The following is a 16,880-nucleotide window of genomic DNA, read 5'->3' as shown; positions in this document are numbered from 1 at the left end:
ATTGTTTGCTTGCTCTCCTGGAAAAAGTCCCTCTCACATCTATACAGGCAGTCCTTACTACCATCCAAAGTGTCTGCAGGACAGCTTTCACTCAAATCTTTGACAAGAAACAAAACTCAGTCCAAAGAAATTGGAAAACGTGGGGAGGAGTTTTCTTGGCAACAGTTTCTGAGCAAAACCTCCAGATGGCTGAAACTGTTGAAAAATCTAAAGGTTTTTGTTTTTTATTGGTTGAACTCCAGGGTGCATTACACAGCACAAGGGAAATCTTCAAATAGATCTCCTGACATATTGTTTAGTATTAAAAGGTAGTGGGGTGGGAACAAGATGTACTAGACCACGGCCACACAGCCCGGAAAGCCCACTACAACCAAGATGGAGAAGATTTGGACAGAGGTCACCCTGTGAGGGAACTGAGGGTATGTGGGGATCCTTTCCTCCTGTGCCATTTCCCCCAGTAGCAACTGTGGGAAAGGGAAGATTTCTGTTTGTTCTGGTATTGGGGAAGGCTGGTGCTGGGAAGGCAAAAATGATGTTGGTAAGAGGAGCTTTGGCCTGCTTGTCCAGTTTGTAAACTTTCTGGGGGCATCTGGTTGGCCATTGTTTGAACAATGGATGTTAGACTAGGAGAACCATTCCACTAATCCAGCCTGGGCACAACAGTGAAAATCTCTTTCCATTGCCTCAATCCAAACTCCCCCTCCCCACCCCAGCAATCATTTAGCATTAAAAAGGAGCTGGGCAATCTAATCTCCCATAAAATGACACACTTGGCTCAGCTCAAGCTAACCATCAACAAGAAAAGACATAAAGAAGCTCCAGTAAGAAAGCAGATGGTGGATAAGCAGAGTACAGCTCCTGCGTGAATTAGTAAAGAATGTGACTGACTCTGACAGATGGGTCTGTTTGGGTGAGTCAGCTTCCTTTGTTTACTCATGTATGCTGACACAGGAATGATGCTGTCAGATCTGAATCAGTCAAGATACACTCTCGCTTGTGATACACAAATAAGTTCCTTACAGCTTCCTTGCAATGCACTTGTAATTTCAGCCAAACCAGGAATTGCTTTACAGAGTCATATAGAGCTTTTATTATTTAAGGAGGAGGAGGAGGAGGAGGAGGAAGACAACGACCAGGAGAGGAGGGGATGTGCCAATGCTCATATATCAGGTTGCACTGATTCCCTGTCAAGACTTGGGAAAGACCCCGCCCCCCCCCCCAAAAAGGTTCCTGTACTCCATCCTGGAGTACCACAAAAAAAACAACCAAACCTGGAATTGCGTATACTTGCACAACTGTAATTTTTGCCTCAATTTTTGAATAAAATGTGGTTAAATGATCTATCTGTCTATTATGTTCCACTAAACCTACCTCACTATACAGCAATGCTCTGCAGTGCTGCTGGGGGTGGGGGGGAAGGAGGAGGAGAGAAATAGGTCCATTACCTACCAAACTGACCATCACGTTTTATGTACAATTCTATTACACCATAAGCAATAGCTGTAGGAGCTGGGATCTCCAAAATCACATCAGAATCCTTCATCACATTCGCATTTTCACTCACTGATACCTGAGAGAAAGAGGCATTCATTCATTAATTTACAGTGGTTTAATCCAGCACAGCAGTAATTTAGCCACAAACTGACCGTCAAGGTAAAGAAAAAGAAATACTTGATCTGCAATGGTATAGAAATGGAGTTAAACACACTTTTCATTGCTACTTCATTAGTTACACAAATCTGAGATACAGGAAGTGAAAGTGTCCAGAGATTAGGACAAGAACTGAGGAAGACTTCTTATAGTATTTATCCTCAATTCAAATCCTTAAAATGCAACCATGGAAGCAGCCAGAGGCCATGGTCTTTGTAAATGGGAAACAGGTTCAGGATGAACTGCTAGTTACAGGACACTGTACTCAAAGAACCACTAGTCGGAGTCACCAAAAATCATGTAGCTTAGTCTGTATCCAACATACAAGTTTAGCGGAGCTCTTCAAAGACAACTTTGAAGGAATACAAATCTCAAATTTGTAGCTGACTATTTGCAATGCATGAAAGACACTACACTTCTACAGAATGGAATTACAAGTAATATGACAAAGCAACCCTCACTCCAAAAACACCCAAAACACAATAACACATATATTCACACTTTGTTGACACAAATCCACAAATCCAGATTAGCTCAAATCTAGCAAACATGATGAAGCACTTTTGTGAAGCAACAGAAAAATGTATACATAGGCTTGGGGCACAATCCACCAAGAACTTCTCCTTCACATGCTCAAAGCCTGTGCAATGTTAAAGGAGTATATTTTAACCAATTCCACTAGTTTCAATAAAGCTTGCATACAAGATGGTCTTAGTGTCTGCAGTATACTATTGGCAATAGGAAAGATAGAAGAGATGCAGCAAGCAAGAAACACTGTTAAGTCTTAAATATGAATGAAGTATTTGTACATAAAAACCTGAAGGTTGAAATCATTATTCTCTTCTGCTAAGATTTCTTCATATGGAGAGAGAAAAAATAGTGGAAGCAAGCCAATGAATTCAAGCCAACAGTCTGGCTTTTATAATTTATTTTAATAGATTTATATGATATATCCCATCCCTTGATCTTACCTTTATAACCTTTGTACGTATCCCCACCATACTAGCCACTCTTTCCTCTGTCTGAATCTGTTCAGATATTAAACATTTCTGAGTTGTCACAATTCTTTCTGTCAGGATACAAAGAACTTCATGCTTTCTTTCAAGCATTTGTTGCAAGAAAGTATTGCGTAGATTTATTGTCCTGCAAGAAAAGAGAACGCATATAGAACTCACTGCCAAGAACATATAGTTTTACTAGCTATGTGGACAATCATTATGAAGGGTGTTTTAGTTCTTCAGTCACCAATCCTTACTTGTATAAGACAAAACATAACCAGAATTGAGAAGTAGCACTTGTACAATAGAGCAATTTCTCATTTAAAGCATCTATTATTAAAACCTGCTACTCACAATACATCGGCATGAGATCCATACCTCCAAATTTAGATCACCATCGGACCTTTTGAGATATCTTCCACATGCTTCATATTCGCATATTCCCTCCCCAATTTACAACCTCATCAAGAATAAAGTGACAATTGAATCATGCATAAAGCTCATCCTCTTGCATAAAGATTTTTAATCCTGTATGGGAGATGTCTAAGAGCAAATTATTTTACTAAAATATTATATGACTTTGGATAGCCTTTAATGATTCAGTAAAGCATGGAAACTGGAGCACATGGCCCTCTGGTTAGTAAAATAACAGCACAATTCATTTGGGGGGGGGGGTACAGCAGGGGCCGGAGGCGGCACAGGAAGGAATTTCAGGAGGCACAGAAGAGAGGGAAATTCAAAATCCCGCCTGCAGCCCAAATTATCCCCATTCCTGATAATTACTTATGCCGCACAAAAGTATGTCTGAAAGTCTGGGGGCTGGTGTTCCATGCTGGGATGCCAGTAGAAGCTGACTGATGTTGGCTCCACTCTGGGAACATTCGTGCAAGTAAACCCACAGGGTGGTGATGGTAATCATCATGAAACGGCCTATGTTGATGCTAACATCCCCATGGCGGTATTTGTGACACTGAAACTGTAGGTGAGTTTGAAATCCAAATCTCATTTCCTGGCCTCTGTCCAGGGTACTGGGGCGATCAAAAACAGCCCAATTTCCTCTATCCAAAAACAGTGGCTGCAATTTTATAATGCCAAACCTTGCACAGCTTTATTTCCTCCGAAGGGAATTAACTAGAGCACCCCAGTCTAATCCTCTGTCACATTCCACCAAGCAGAGTCCCTATTAATCCAATTCAAAATACAACTTTCCAGTGGATTAATTTCAGACATGTCAAAAGCATAATTTGTACTGTAAAACTCTGTAGCTTAGTTCAAAACAGCTTTTCAGGCTGTGGCTGTACTTCAGACTGCATCTTACCTAAAAAGGGGAAACCTAAAGAAGAATGATACGCATGGGGAAGATTCACAATTTCCTTCCCACAGCTACCTTGCTCTAGTCAGTAGCATCTTGTGTCATTGCAGGGACTCACTGCAAAATAGCACACTTGTCCAGAGGGAGAAGAACAGTAACAGAGTCAGAAGAATGAAGGACTGGAACAGCAGCTGTGTTTGATGGATGCTTATAAAAAGTGCCTGGCAAGCTGAACTGAAATAAATTACTATTTGCGAGTGTATTGCTAGAAAATGAAAAAAAAATGGCTCACTGAGCATTCACTTACTGATGAATGCTCTCTTGCTTTAAGAAATTACCATGCACTCTGAAAAAAGACATGCTGCATCAATTTCCACAGGCTGTGTTCAAATGTCCCAACTAGCCTATCTGCTGTGCTTGCAGTTCCCTCCCACTGACACAGTTCTTGCACAAAGAATGAAACTGACCACTTTTTGGTCAGAGAAGCCTTTAGCCAAGCGCCAACTTGCTGTGATGGCAAAGGTAGGATGCCTTGGCAAACTGCCTTCTCCCAGCAAACCAGGGCTCATTCCGCATATGCAGAATAATGCACTTTCAAACTGCTTTCAATGCTCTTTGAAGCTGTGCGGAATGGCAAAATCCACTTGCAAACAGTTGTGAAAGTGGTTTGAAAATGCATTATTTTGTGTGTGCGGAAGGGGCCCAGGATTCAAAACTGGGATTAAACTGTGGTTTAGTATCCCAATTTGCGACAAGAAAAACTCCAATTTGCGAGTAAGCATAGTAGACAAGCTTCTGTAACTGAAATAGTTACCAATAAACAGAGTTGCACTATGCTGTCAGAATGCAGCTGTAATTTAAGTGTGCCATCAGTTCAGAAGTCCCAAGTCCCAATGTGGCACAGAGAAAAACACAGGAGGGAACAAAAACTGTTATGCCAAGATCTGATTTTATCACCTAGCATCTCCCCTCCCTCCCATAAAATTACCACGAGAACAGGATTCAAATAGTATAATTAAAAGAACTGGCAGTGGCAGAATGGAATGCACATTATCCCAATGAGCACCATTATATCCCAAACAGTGGTGGAAAGTGCCATCAAGTTACAGCAAACATCTGGTGACCCTGTAGGGTTTTCAAGACAAAGACACTTGGCAGTGGTTTGCCATCACATACCTCTGTATAGCAACCTTGGACTTCCTTGATGGTTTCCCATCCAAGTACTAACTAGGGCCAATTCTGCTTCACTTCCAAGATCTGACTAGACTAGATCAGGCTAGCCTGGGCCATTAAGGTCAGGGAACATCCCAGACAGTTGTCACAACACTTTGGAAAGGGAAACCCTGCCTTTGAGAGTTCCTTAAGCAGCTTAACAAGCATGTAGATAAGGCTGATCAGGTGGATACTATATAATTGGACTTCCAATTATTTAAGTTTCCTGAGTAAGCTTAGCAGTCAAGGGATAAGACAGATCTTTTTATGAATAACAATTGGTTAAATAACAGGAAGCAGAGGGTAGGCACAAATGGTCAGTTTTTACAGTGGAGGGAAGTGAGCAGTGGGTACTGAGAGTTGTGCTATTTAATTTGTTCATAAATGATTTGGAATTGGGGGTCAGCAGAGCAGTGGCCAGGTTGGCAGATGATATCAAATTACTCAGGATGTTTAAATTAGGATGGTTATGAAAAGCTACAGAAGGATCTATTTAAATTGGATGACTAGGCAACAAAATGAAGTTCAACGTTGGTAAGTGTAAGGACACATCGCTGCAAAAAGTCCTAACCTTAATATATGCTGATTGGTTCTGGACTGGGTGACACCAAAAGTGAAAAAGAACTTGATGAAGGACCAGCAAAAGAGGGGTGAGGGAAGGTGTCATGTTTGGCCAGCACTTTGTAATTATCATTGCTGTCTCAACCAGAAGGCTGGAGGAACATCTCTGTATTGCAAGCCCCTCAAAACTGGTTTAAGTCTTTCAACGCTGTGGTCACTTTAAGCAAGTTCCACCACTGCTGATGGCCACTGCTGAGAAGGCTCTGGCCTTGCTGAGGACAGCCAGATAACACCAGATGATTGTCTGTAGAAAAGTGTAAAGCTCTCTGGGTAGTATATCAGGAGTCCTGTAAATATGAGGGTCACAGTTCTTTTCTACACAACTACATGTCATGTCCCATATTTCTCCAGCTGATTCTGAATTTCTTTCACAAATTTTCACACAGACATCAACTCTAAAGCCTAGACTGACCTTCCCTGGATATCCTTCATAAGATTCTGCATGTCAGCTTCTTGTTTTTTCAAGTTTCCAAAAGATGAGTGGCTAGTCACAATGCCTTTTCTACCTGCTCCGAGACTGATCTTTCCAAGAGACGTTTCGATGCTCCCACTGACATAGTCTTCAAACTTCCCTTCATATTTCACAAAATCAGATTCCACAACAACTTGGAAGAAAAAATAAATAGCAACAAAAATCAATACAATCAGCATTTTAAAACAGAAGAGGGGAAACTTTTCCAAAAAGTAAAATTAGGAATGATCAAATCCATTCAAATGGAAAAGTTTACTAACCAGTCTACTGCACTTGAGCCATCCTGCCCATGCATTGTGCGCTCTTGTGATCCAGAAAACAGAGGCAGAGAAGAATCTGGGTCATGGTGCCAATGAAGCCCCCAAAAAACATGGGAATGGTTTTGTGCCCTGTGAGGGTCTTATTTCAGCAATAAAAGCAGCTCTTCTAGGTATGCAGTTCTCCAGGTTACAGGAATGGGTTGAAAGTCTTGTAATTCTTAGACCTCACATGGTTTCGTTAATTGAAATGTTATAACATTTTAAAGGAAAAGACATGCGAGTCCTTTCTTCCGTCAAAGAGCTCACAGTAGTACAGGGGGGTGGTTTTGATTAGTAAAGCCATGCATAGGTCGAAGGATGGGCAGCTCAATCCACAGTTTGAGGCAGCCAGGGATGGCACCCCTGTTGTGCCGACCCACTGCCTCCAGAGGGCTTTTCCTCCACGGCTGGAGCACCCTCCATAGGGCTAAATAGACTGAGTCCCGGGCTAAACCATAGGGCTAAGTTAGAGCTCAGGGCAGCGGTATACCTGCCTGTGAACCCAGGGTAGAAACTGACTATAATTGGCTTCATCCCCGGGGAAGCCCTGGCCTGGCCCCACAAGCTGGTGAAAGGGTAAACACATTGGCAGGAGGTTGCTCTGCTCTCTGAAGCTGTTTCACACACCCCTCCCCACAGATTGGGCTGTAAGACTTATCTCTTCACAGCCCTGACTTGAATTGGGTACAGCTGTAATTTAGATTTTGAAGAGAATGGATATCTGTAATCTCATCTACTTTGAGTTTCCCTGAGCCACTTTACAGAAAACGAAGTCATGTCATATTTTCGTTACAATCTAAACATCCAAGTGCCATAATGGCAACAGATGGGGACAGCAAAATAGCCCCACTGTGGAACTAGATTTTTAAAAGGAAGAATGGACACTTGCTACAATCTGCAAATCCTGAGCTCTGAAATGTACCAGTTTCAAAGCCAATGCTTGTTCTAGTAAATGAAATAAGCAAAGTCATACAGCAATTTTTCCCCTACAGGTAACCTCCTTGCCCTAGCGACTAGGCGCATTTACTCATTCTATCAGCCCCTACCAGCATGGCCAATTGGCAGGGGCTGATGGGAATTGTAGTCCATAACATCTGGAGTGCCAAAGGTTCGCCACCACGGCCCTAGAATGTCCCATACTTACAAATGGGACCAGTACAACATCACATATCACTACATTTGAATAGGATTGAGAAGAACAGTTTCTTCAGTGTTGCAAGCAAATCTGCTGGTGTAGAAATGTAGGATTGGGGGATGAAATGTGATTTGCTTTATTGGGAGATAGGTAGTGAGTTTATCTGAGAACCAGCATGGTATCATGGTTAAGACTGAGATCTGGGAGATCTAGGTTCATAGTGTTTCTGAACCATGAAGTTCACCGAGTGATCTCTGGGTCATGGGCATCTCATCAATGGGCTGAGCACCTGGCCATGGTGCTGTGGCTGTGATGGACTGCTACTCCCATGGAGGCTTCCCAGTGGTGTAGGGAAGCTTAAAAGGCAAAAAAAGCCTCCCCACAATGGACTTACGCTGTCTTTTTGGTGGTGTAAGTCCGAAACCTGAGCCACTGGCGCAACATGGGCAATGGCTGGGAGGGAGACAACTAGTGTCAGATCCTCCCCTGGTCATGCCCTCAGATTCCCTCTGCTACGCCAGTGGTGGCGGGAGTGCAGGGATGCTGGCGCCACATCTAGTGCCACATCCCACTGTGGAGGAGGACATTGGTGGCTGCATGCTGGCAAATTTGCCCATCTGCCAAATCAAGTGCCCTGGGGAAGGCAAATCTGCCATACGCCTCTCCCACTGGCAAATCCCCCCCACCCCAGATGGGGCTATATATCAGCCTGACCTATCTCACAAGGATGTTATGCAGGTAAAACCTGAAAGAGAAGTTAGTTATATAGACTGTCCGGAGAAATTTGAAGGGTGAGATAAACTGCGAAGGATAAATAGGTATCCAGGAGAAAGTCCCATTCCTGGCCCTGAAGAATAGAATTGGAAACAAAAAGCCCCACCTCCACATATTTCTGCTCATGCACAAGAGAGGTATTTGCCAATTTCCCTCCCATATTTCATGCAGCTATGACCAGTAGAATTCTCTGGCACTTGTGAGAATGGCTTTCAGGGGGTTCTCAGCCTTCAGTTGCATCTGTGATGAATCATGCACAGCCCTCTTTGATTCTGGGCTATGGAAATCTTTTTAAGATACCCAAGAGTCAAAGGAAGTGCCTACTATATCCCACAGTATATTCAAGGATGAAGAACTCTACAAACTGAAAGGGTCTGAAATGCAAGAATGTCTAACAGTCATTCCAATAAATGCTTCACAACATCAAACCCATCAAATGAAATCATTCAAGACAACAGCCTCATTCAGAATCATCTTTCACTGCCTGTACTGGAGAAACGACTTTGGAATACATTGTAAATACTTTTGAAATGAAAACAAAATCAAGATGACAAGTTAAACTGCAATAAAAAGGCAACAGCTTGCTTTCCAGAAAGTGCAGAATATTTCAAAGTTCTAAAAAAAAATAAAAATAAAAGGTAAGCAGACACATCTGCCACAATTCAGATATGAAACACTTGATAGTCATAACTTCACCTTGCCTTAACACCTGGAGCTGTTGTTTTACCTGGTTTTATGCGATCGCCTTCAGCGAGGACATCATTCAGTGTGACTGACAACAGGTGGTACTTTGGCTTCTGCCAACACCAGGTTTTCTTCTTCTTGGTTACCAAGCTCAGGAGCTGAAATTTATCTAAGTCATTGAGTCGTGACACCGGGATCAAGTCTCCTCCACAGTCAACCTCTCTCACAAAATTCTTTGTTGCTTTGGCAAACATCCTTGCAGGAAATGTTGTTGCAGCACCTTATGGAACAAAAGGAAATTTGGCAAATACAGTTATCATGAAAAGCAGCACAAGCAGTTTACATTTTTTATGAAGATACCAACTTGGACAGTCATCTCCAAAACAAACTGCATCTGCAGTGTTTTTCAAGTCCAAATCAGAGATAACTACATTCTTAACACAACCAGTTCTAATGGTTTAGGCTCCACCAGCTAACCATGGCTGAATTTAGACATCATAGACGAATATTCTTGAAAATCACCAACCTGGCTAACTGCATGGCTGGCCTGCTGTCTTCCTTCTCTCCCATTGCACAGAGTGCCAAGATTGAAAAGGAGAGTCTTCTACTAACTCCAGTTAATCATGGCATCTGAATGCAAACAAGAATTTCTATCTTTCCAAGTAACTGGGATCTTTAATATTAATTAAATCAAGGTTTTAAACATCCCAGAAACTAGGAAAGAAAACTCTAATTACTTCATGTTCCCACATTCAGCTGTCATGTTAAATGGAGCTGATTGACAATGTCCATCTGTAAGCACGCTGTATGAGAAGGCATAGCACAAAAGTCTGACCACTCAAGTCTGTGCTCAAGCTCCAGTTTGTTTGTGATGTCTGAGCAGCTTGAGTGTTCAGGTGAGAAAGCTCCTTTGACACAAGCTTCACACATTACAGAGTCAAACACCTTCTTCCCTCCAAGTGTGCACTCAACAAGGAGACATTGCCAAGTCTACAACAGTTCCTGAAAAATCTTATCTGTACTGCAAAGATTAGCAGGGGGATTGTCACAGTCACATTTCAAGATATGTACGTAAAACACATTGGGCAAGATCCAAACCAACCGACCCCTCTTCTGTAAATGAATGGAAAGCAGAATGGAAATGCAAATGGTGAGCCAAAAAAGAAAAGATGGGAACAATAATAACATAAGCTGGTTTAGACGAAAAAGGGGTTTAGTTGGTTGGAAATATTATACATGGTGTGAAGGCAAAATGGGAACCAGTTAAATTTGTTCCTTTCCATTACTTTGTGATTCTGATCTCTTCTTTACTAAATGTCACTATGTGGGTTATTGGCTATTTTCTGGGAGATTGAGGATGACATTTTGAATTTCATATCTGTTTTTTCTCTTCATGTAGGATGGTGGGTCCACCATCTTGCAGTTGATGTAGTTTTAAAAATTAATTAAAAATTATTTTAAAAGAAATATATTTTTGCCAATGATGTCTTTTAAAAAGTCATACCAGTGAACTGGTGGAGGTCACTAATTAAGCATTTGGTTTTAGAGACCATTGAAGTAATTATTTCACTTTTAACAGCAGATGCATCTTCTACTGGCATAGACAGAATACCCTCTTCCTCTGGATTCATTCATTCAAAATTGAGAAAACAGTGGGGAGCTGATAAAGCAGGAAAACTTGTTTTTCTTTTCCAGATAATAAACAAAACAAACAAGATAATGAAGATGAAGATGAGTGAGATAGAGTATTTTAGGTTTTCCATGTATAGACTTGGCTGACAGTCTATGTTTTTAAAAATAAGTTTTGTTTAAATACATCAGTTAACAAACATGGATGTTTAAGCAATACAAGAATACATAGGCTATAATGTAATTGTTTTGGCTAAATAAAACTGTTTAAATTAAGGTAATAATTATTTTTTTTCCTTTCAACAAGTTACAGTAGAAATGTTGTCCATATATGAGTTGCTGACCTATTAAACTGGAGACAGTTCACTTTGCAATAATTTCATAATTATTTACCTATGTACTTCTAATGGTAAAACCAAATGAGTAATTTTTGATATAATCTGAAAAGTTTTTCCCCCAAAAAACTGAAACCTTCATCTGGTTGTAAATGTTCAGGTTATACCAGTAAGAATGAGTCTTTATGTAAAAAAAAACCCCGTAATTCTAATCAAGTCTTACTGGCTAGTGATATTAATTGTGATTTAAATTGTCAGTTAAATTGATTTGATTTAAATCAAATCCACCCCGCTGTAAATGGCAGCAATATGTACAAACCACTGCTTTTCCATGTGATAACTGGAAAAGGATTGGGTCCCGCACACTAAATGGCAAGAAGTGCCATTTATATTGGTGGCATATGCATACTTGCACTTGGTACAACAACCAAGGGGTTGTTTTTTTGCTATCAAGTCACATCTGGCTTATGGAGATCCCTGGTGGGTTTTCAAGGAAAGAGATGTTCAGAGGTGGTTTGCCGTTGCCTGCCTCCATCATATCACGATCCTGATACTCCTTGGAGGTCTTCCATCCAACCATTTGCCAGGGTCAACCCCGCTTTGCTCCTGAAATTTGATGAGATCAGGCTAACTTGGGCTATTCAGACAGGGTCAGCCCCCAAATTCCAGGCTCCAAACAATAAAAAACCCTGAAAAGCAAATAGGAATGAATAACACTATTTGACAGTGGAATACAGTGCTTTGGAGGGTAGTAGAGTCTTCTTTGGAGGTTTTTAAACTTTGTCTGAAAGGCCCTCTGTCGAGAGTGTTTTGATTATGTGTTCCTGCATGGCAGGGAGCTGCCCTTGTGGTTTCTTACAACTTTGTGATTTTATGATAAAGGAAGACAGCCCACATCGGTGAAATATTTTGGTACATATCACAAAATGAAGGGAGGCGGGGCACAGAAATAAAAGCTGCAGACATACATTCAACATTAATTTGAAGACTGTATTTGCAGATAACAGAGAATATTACATTGCTTACAAGTTTGACTTTTGTTAAAATGTGCTACAGAATTGTTCAGATACGCAAGGAGCAGATTGTCAATTACATGCATTAGCATATGCATCCATTTTTTATGCAAACTCTGACTTTTAATGAATGTCTATTCTGAATATGGAACTTAAACCAAGCTAACCGCAATCCACAGTGATGTAGCATATATAGGAAAAAACAGAGTTAAAACAGGAACTGCTCAAACCTTAAAGCAGAATAGATTCATTCTTTGCCTGGCAGTAAATAGCACATAACCCTGGTAAAAACAAGATTTGTGTATTAGCAATGCATGACAGTGAGGGACAAACCCTACTGGGTATTTTTCTTTTGTCTCTTTCCCCCTTTTTGCAAGTGTAACCACCATGGCTGTTTTTTTCAAGGCGAAAAACATAACTGGGAAAGAAAACTCTTTAACTTCGGGGATCGGGCGGTATAAAAGCCGAATTAATAAATAAAAATAACTTCTTCTTTCCTTATCTTTTTATCACTGACAAAAGCAACCTTGAATTGATTTTCCCTCAACTGGGGGAAAAACAGGTACTCATATTTTTTCATAGCAGGGTTATAAACTACTTAGTGGTAGATATTTTATTTTCAGCAAGATAAGGCTGAAAATGGAGGTGTAGCTATAAGGGGACAGGGGGTTGCGCTGTGCACCGGATGAGCGCTGACGGAGGTGGAAAATTGCCTCGAAACTCTGCCCCTTCTTCCCTCACCTTGCCTCGCCCTGCCCCGCCTTGCGAGGCCTGGCCCCACCCCACCAGCCTGTCCCATTTTCAGCCTGCAGAAAAATGTAAGTGAAGCCAGGGTTGCAGTCATGGCCACGGGAGGCGAGGTCACAGGGGAACATGGGGGGGGGGGGGCACCATTTTCTTGCCCTACACCCCTGGCTGAAAGGCCTAAGAACTACATCCCAAATCTATTTTCCTTGAAAAAGCAGCTCCAGTGGCTGCATTTGAAAAAAAATTTTTTTTAAGTATTTTAAAATGAACACAGAAATGGCATTTGCAGTTTGGCCTTCAGATCAGCTTCAGATACACAGCTATAAATGTAATTGCATTAGACTTGCAGAGTATTGAGTAGGGCTGGATTTACTCAGGGTGGGAGAACTGCAAATGTCAACTAATTATCTCAAAGACTTCCTTATAATAGAAATTACATCAGAGTTAACTCACAACCAAAGTGTTTTGGAGTTCTCCCTGAGGGTGAAGTTGAAGGATAAGGAGGATATCACAGTAGGTCATATCAGGTTTGTCATTAACAAGCTGCTTGGTTTGCACTGGCAAAAGAAGCATCCCCCAAGCTAGTAGGTGGTGACTCAAAGTTCCCTAATGCGGTAGCAGATTCCCCAGCCCTTTAAAAATAAATAAATCTACTGGCCACAGTTTGACATGTTATTTTTGTTGCTACACCTTTGTACAACAACTTGGCCACCTTATTTTCAGGCAAGGAGCTCATTGTATGAAACAGACACATTATATGAAAGGGAAGGGGGAGAGAACATATCAAAACCATCAGCTATTTGTGACAAATCTGTTTTTACTGATATTGTAATGTTCCAAGTTAAGTTGCTTACAACCTTTTAAGAAACTCTGGCAGCAGAAACATTTGGTTAATGATCAGTTTTTATGGACTATATGAAAGGGAAGGCAGACCAATCTTGTGAGATAGAAACTAAGCCCAGGGGGCATGGGAGTCCACCAAGGAAAACTCCAGCAAACCACCTCCACTGCTCACTTGACTTTAAAATCCCTTACTGGGGTCACCCTACGTTGGTTGCAACTTGACAGCACTCATGTATGTACCTTCTACAGATGGCTTCTGTTTTTTTGCTTTTTCTTCCCAGAATGCCAAGAGTGCAACCTGATACTGGCCACTCCCTGCACCCTGCAAACATTCCAAAGGAGATGGTGACAGAGGGGCCTTATAAATCTCCCCCTCTCCTTTTTTTTGTTTTTTAAAATTCTTGCCTGAGAGTTATGCACACTACCAATGTATTCCTACGCAGAATGACTTTATTCAAAGCCCACTGGATCACTGGGGTAGATCTGCATAGAAATGCACAGACTGTTCTGTTATTTTGACTGGTCTTAATAAAAAGTATTGCATGGATTTGGTTTTGGAATTTGCTGTGGACCAATGTAGCCACCTACGTCTACTGTAGCACTCCTGTTTTACATACTGGGTCTGTTTCCAGGACTGGCCCTAGGCTTCAGTGCCTGCCTAACTACTTGATCATGGGGGAGGTAAGAAGATGGCACCTGCCTTCCTTTTCCATGTAGAAGTAAGGCGGTGCCCACCATCCTTGCTCAGCACCAGAAGGTGCAGCGGTGAAGTAGTGCCATCCTCTTCCCCAGACAGTGAGGCAAGGTGTGAAGGAAGAGCCTGCCCTCCATGCACAGACCGGCAGGGTGTGGAGGTAGTGAGGTGAGGCTACACCCACTCTTCTTGCTGCTCCCTGCCACAGAGACAGGAGGCAGTGAGGGAAAAAGGAAGAGGATTGGGGCTGGAAAGTGGGTTGTCACCGCTGTGATGAAAGGGGGGCAGGATCCCTGCCACCCAGCCACTGGGGCTGAGGGCTCCTCCCAGGATTGTGACTTGCTGCAAGAGACCTCAATGCTACAGTAGGGCTGGCAGGACTGGTTGTTGCCCCTCCATCTCTGGTATGCTTGGTGACTGATTGTCTAGGTTTGCCTAGTGGAAGAGCTGGCCCTGGCAGTGTCACGTAAACATCTCTTTACTGTTAAGAGTGAAAATAAGACACAAATAGTACAGTCAACCTCACAACTTTGGACAGCTAGGAAGGGGCACAACAGGTCAAAGTAGGACTAGAGGAGAGGATCCGTGGCTATAACATACCGTAATACCAAGAAAACTGCTTCCTATTGTCATGATAGGATCATAAATATGTGAAGCCTGTACAAATAGAAAGCCTAGTCAAATATGTGGGGATAATACAGTCTATGTACCGGTAGTCATGTGCTGGAGAAAGGCAGAGGCCAGGATGTGCACACAAACTGTGCCTTGAAAGCATGCACAATGGTGTACACAAAGTGTGACAATTCCACAGCCAAGAGCCTTGTGGCACCTGAAAAACTAACAAATTTGCTGTGGTATAAACTTTTGTGAGCCTGAGCCCATTTAATTAGATTCGTGAAATATTAGCATAGATTATGAATGCACAAACACACAAGGTTACAAACAGCAGAGCTGGCGGGGGGAGAGAGTGAGGGAGCTTAACTCTCTCAAACCTATACAAAAAGTACTTTTAATCCATAATATATAATTTGGAGAATGGAGAAAACAAGTGTGAAGTGTTACATCATATGCATGTGCAAGTGTGCCTATGCACAACAGAGCAAGCAATTAAGATGGGAAAATACGTTCTATAGTCATGGGATGAGCACAAGAAACTACTAACAGATTGGACAGCAGGGTAAAGCGCTTGGGGTTTACAGATGAGACAAAGAAACGGGCCAGTAGTTTATAAAATGACAAACCAGAAAAAGCGGACAGATGGCAATTATTCTCCACTTCTGGCAACGCTGAGTGTGGGATCAGCAGATCAAATGTGCTTCAGGAAATTCACACAACATGGGATCAGTTTTATGGAATTCACTGCTGCAAGATGTGGGGTGACAGTCAGTTACTTTTAGATAGCCTATTTAAAAACGAATCCATCCAAGGAAGACAGACCTTGCTGTTCACCAGGATAGCAGAAGGGAACCTCCATATCTAGAGGCAACAAATCTTTGAATATCAGTTAGTGAGGCCAACCACAAGGCTGGGCTACTGCATGCATGCCTTGTTGGTGGGCTTCCATCTGGCTGCAGGAAAAAAAGATGCTGGAGTAGACTGATCTTATGTTTTCAAATGAAACAGAGCCGACAGAGACTAAGTAAGACGAGACAGCCCGGGGTCCAGATCCCACTCTGCCCTAGACATTCACATGGCGCCCGTGGGCCAGTCACTCTCGGGAGAAAGGGGCAGCCACCTGTAGGCTGCCCTTGTTCACAGGGGCGCGCTAAAGCCGCGAGCTGCTCCCCAGATGGATGCTCTGGGCTGACTGAGACGCACACAAAGCCCTGCTGCCAGGCACAGGGAAGAAAGCGAGAGCGACCACAACGAGGCAAGAAAGGAGGAGGAGGAGGAGGAGGAGGAGAAGGCGGCGAGCAATTGTCGCCGGAGGGGGCTACGCTTACCCACAGTGGCAGGACTGCCGTGACCCGTGGGCGACCTCCGCTCACCGCCCCAAGCCGCTCACCGGCGCTCCGGCCCGACTGGCTCGCTGCCCATGGTTTGCCCTCGTCCATCAGTCGGGGCGCCACGCCCTCTCCTTTGGCTGGGCCTGTTGTGCTCTCCAACTTCTCCCGCCCCGCCCCGCTGACTCCTGAGGAGGGAGGAGGAGGAGGAGGAGTGAACTCTGGACCGGGGGACGCGGTGGCAAGACAGGCGCCCTCCCTCTTGCCCTTTTCTTTGACGTTGACTCTCCCTTTTGCACTGGTTTGCTTGTGAAGGAGCGAAGGCAAAGCTTCGGCATGAGAGCGGGAGCAGTTTGAACTAGTTGTGACTTTTGCCACAGCCTGAGGCATGGGCTGGTTTTGTGGCGACTGGGGCCAGGTCTCCTAGTGAGCTGTTTTCAGGACTAGGGGTCTCTGTGGGTCCCGGGAAGATTTGAGGCGCTTTCCAGTGCAAGCTGCTTGGACATTTATTGGAATTCT

General features: G+C 42.9%; 1 protein-coding gene across 1 annotated transcript in view; it reads right to left on the bottom strand.

Moving 5' to 3' along the window:
• Positions 1-16,539, bottom strand: part of GSDME (gasdermin E) — a 31,016-nt gene extending 14,477 nt beyond the window's left edge. Inside the window, exons 1-5 of the mRNA XM_048511671.1 lie at positions 16,362-16,539; positions 9,201-9,437; positions 6,206-6,398; positions 2,622-2,793; positions 1,450-1,570 (exon numbers count right to left, since the gene is read on the bottom strand). Coding sequence (XP_048367628.1) covers positions 1,450-1,570; positions 2,622-2,793; positions 6,206-6,398; positions 9,201-9,411 — 697 coding nt within the window. The 5' untranslated portion in view covers positions 9,412-9,437; positions 16,362-16,539. The remainder of the gene's footprint in view (positions 1-1,449; positions 1,571-2,621; positions 2,794-6,205; positions 6,399-9,200; positions 9,438-16,361) is intronic.
• Positions 16,540-16,880: the final 341 nt, after the last annotated feature.

Source organism: Sphaerodactylus townsendi, linkage group LG11, assembly GCF_021028975.2.
Source record: "Sphaerodactylus townsendi isolate TG3544 linkage group LG11, MPM_Stown_v2.3, whole genome shotgun sequence".
NCBI lineage: Eukaryota > Metazoa > Chordata > Lepidosauria > Squamata > Sphaerodactylidae > Sphaerodactylus > Sphaerodactylus townsendi.
Note: the sequence above shows the minus strand (reverse complement) of the source record. Positions and strands in the feature narration are given on the sequence as shown.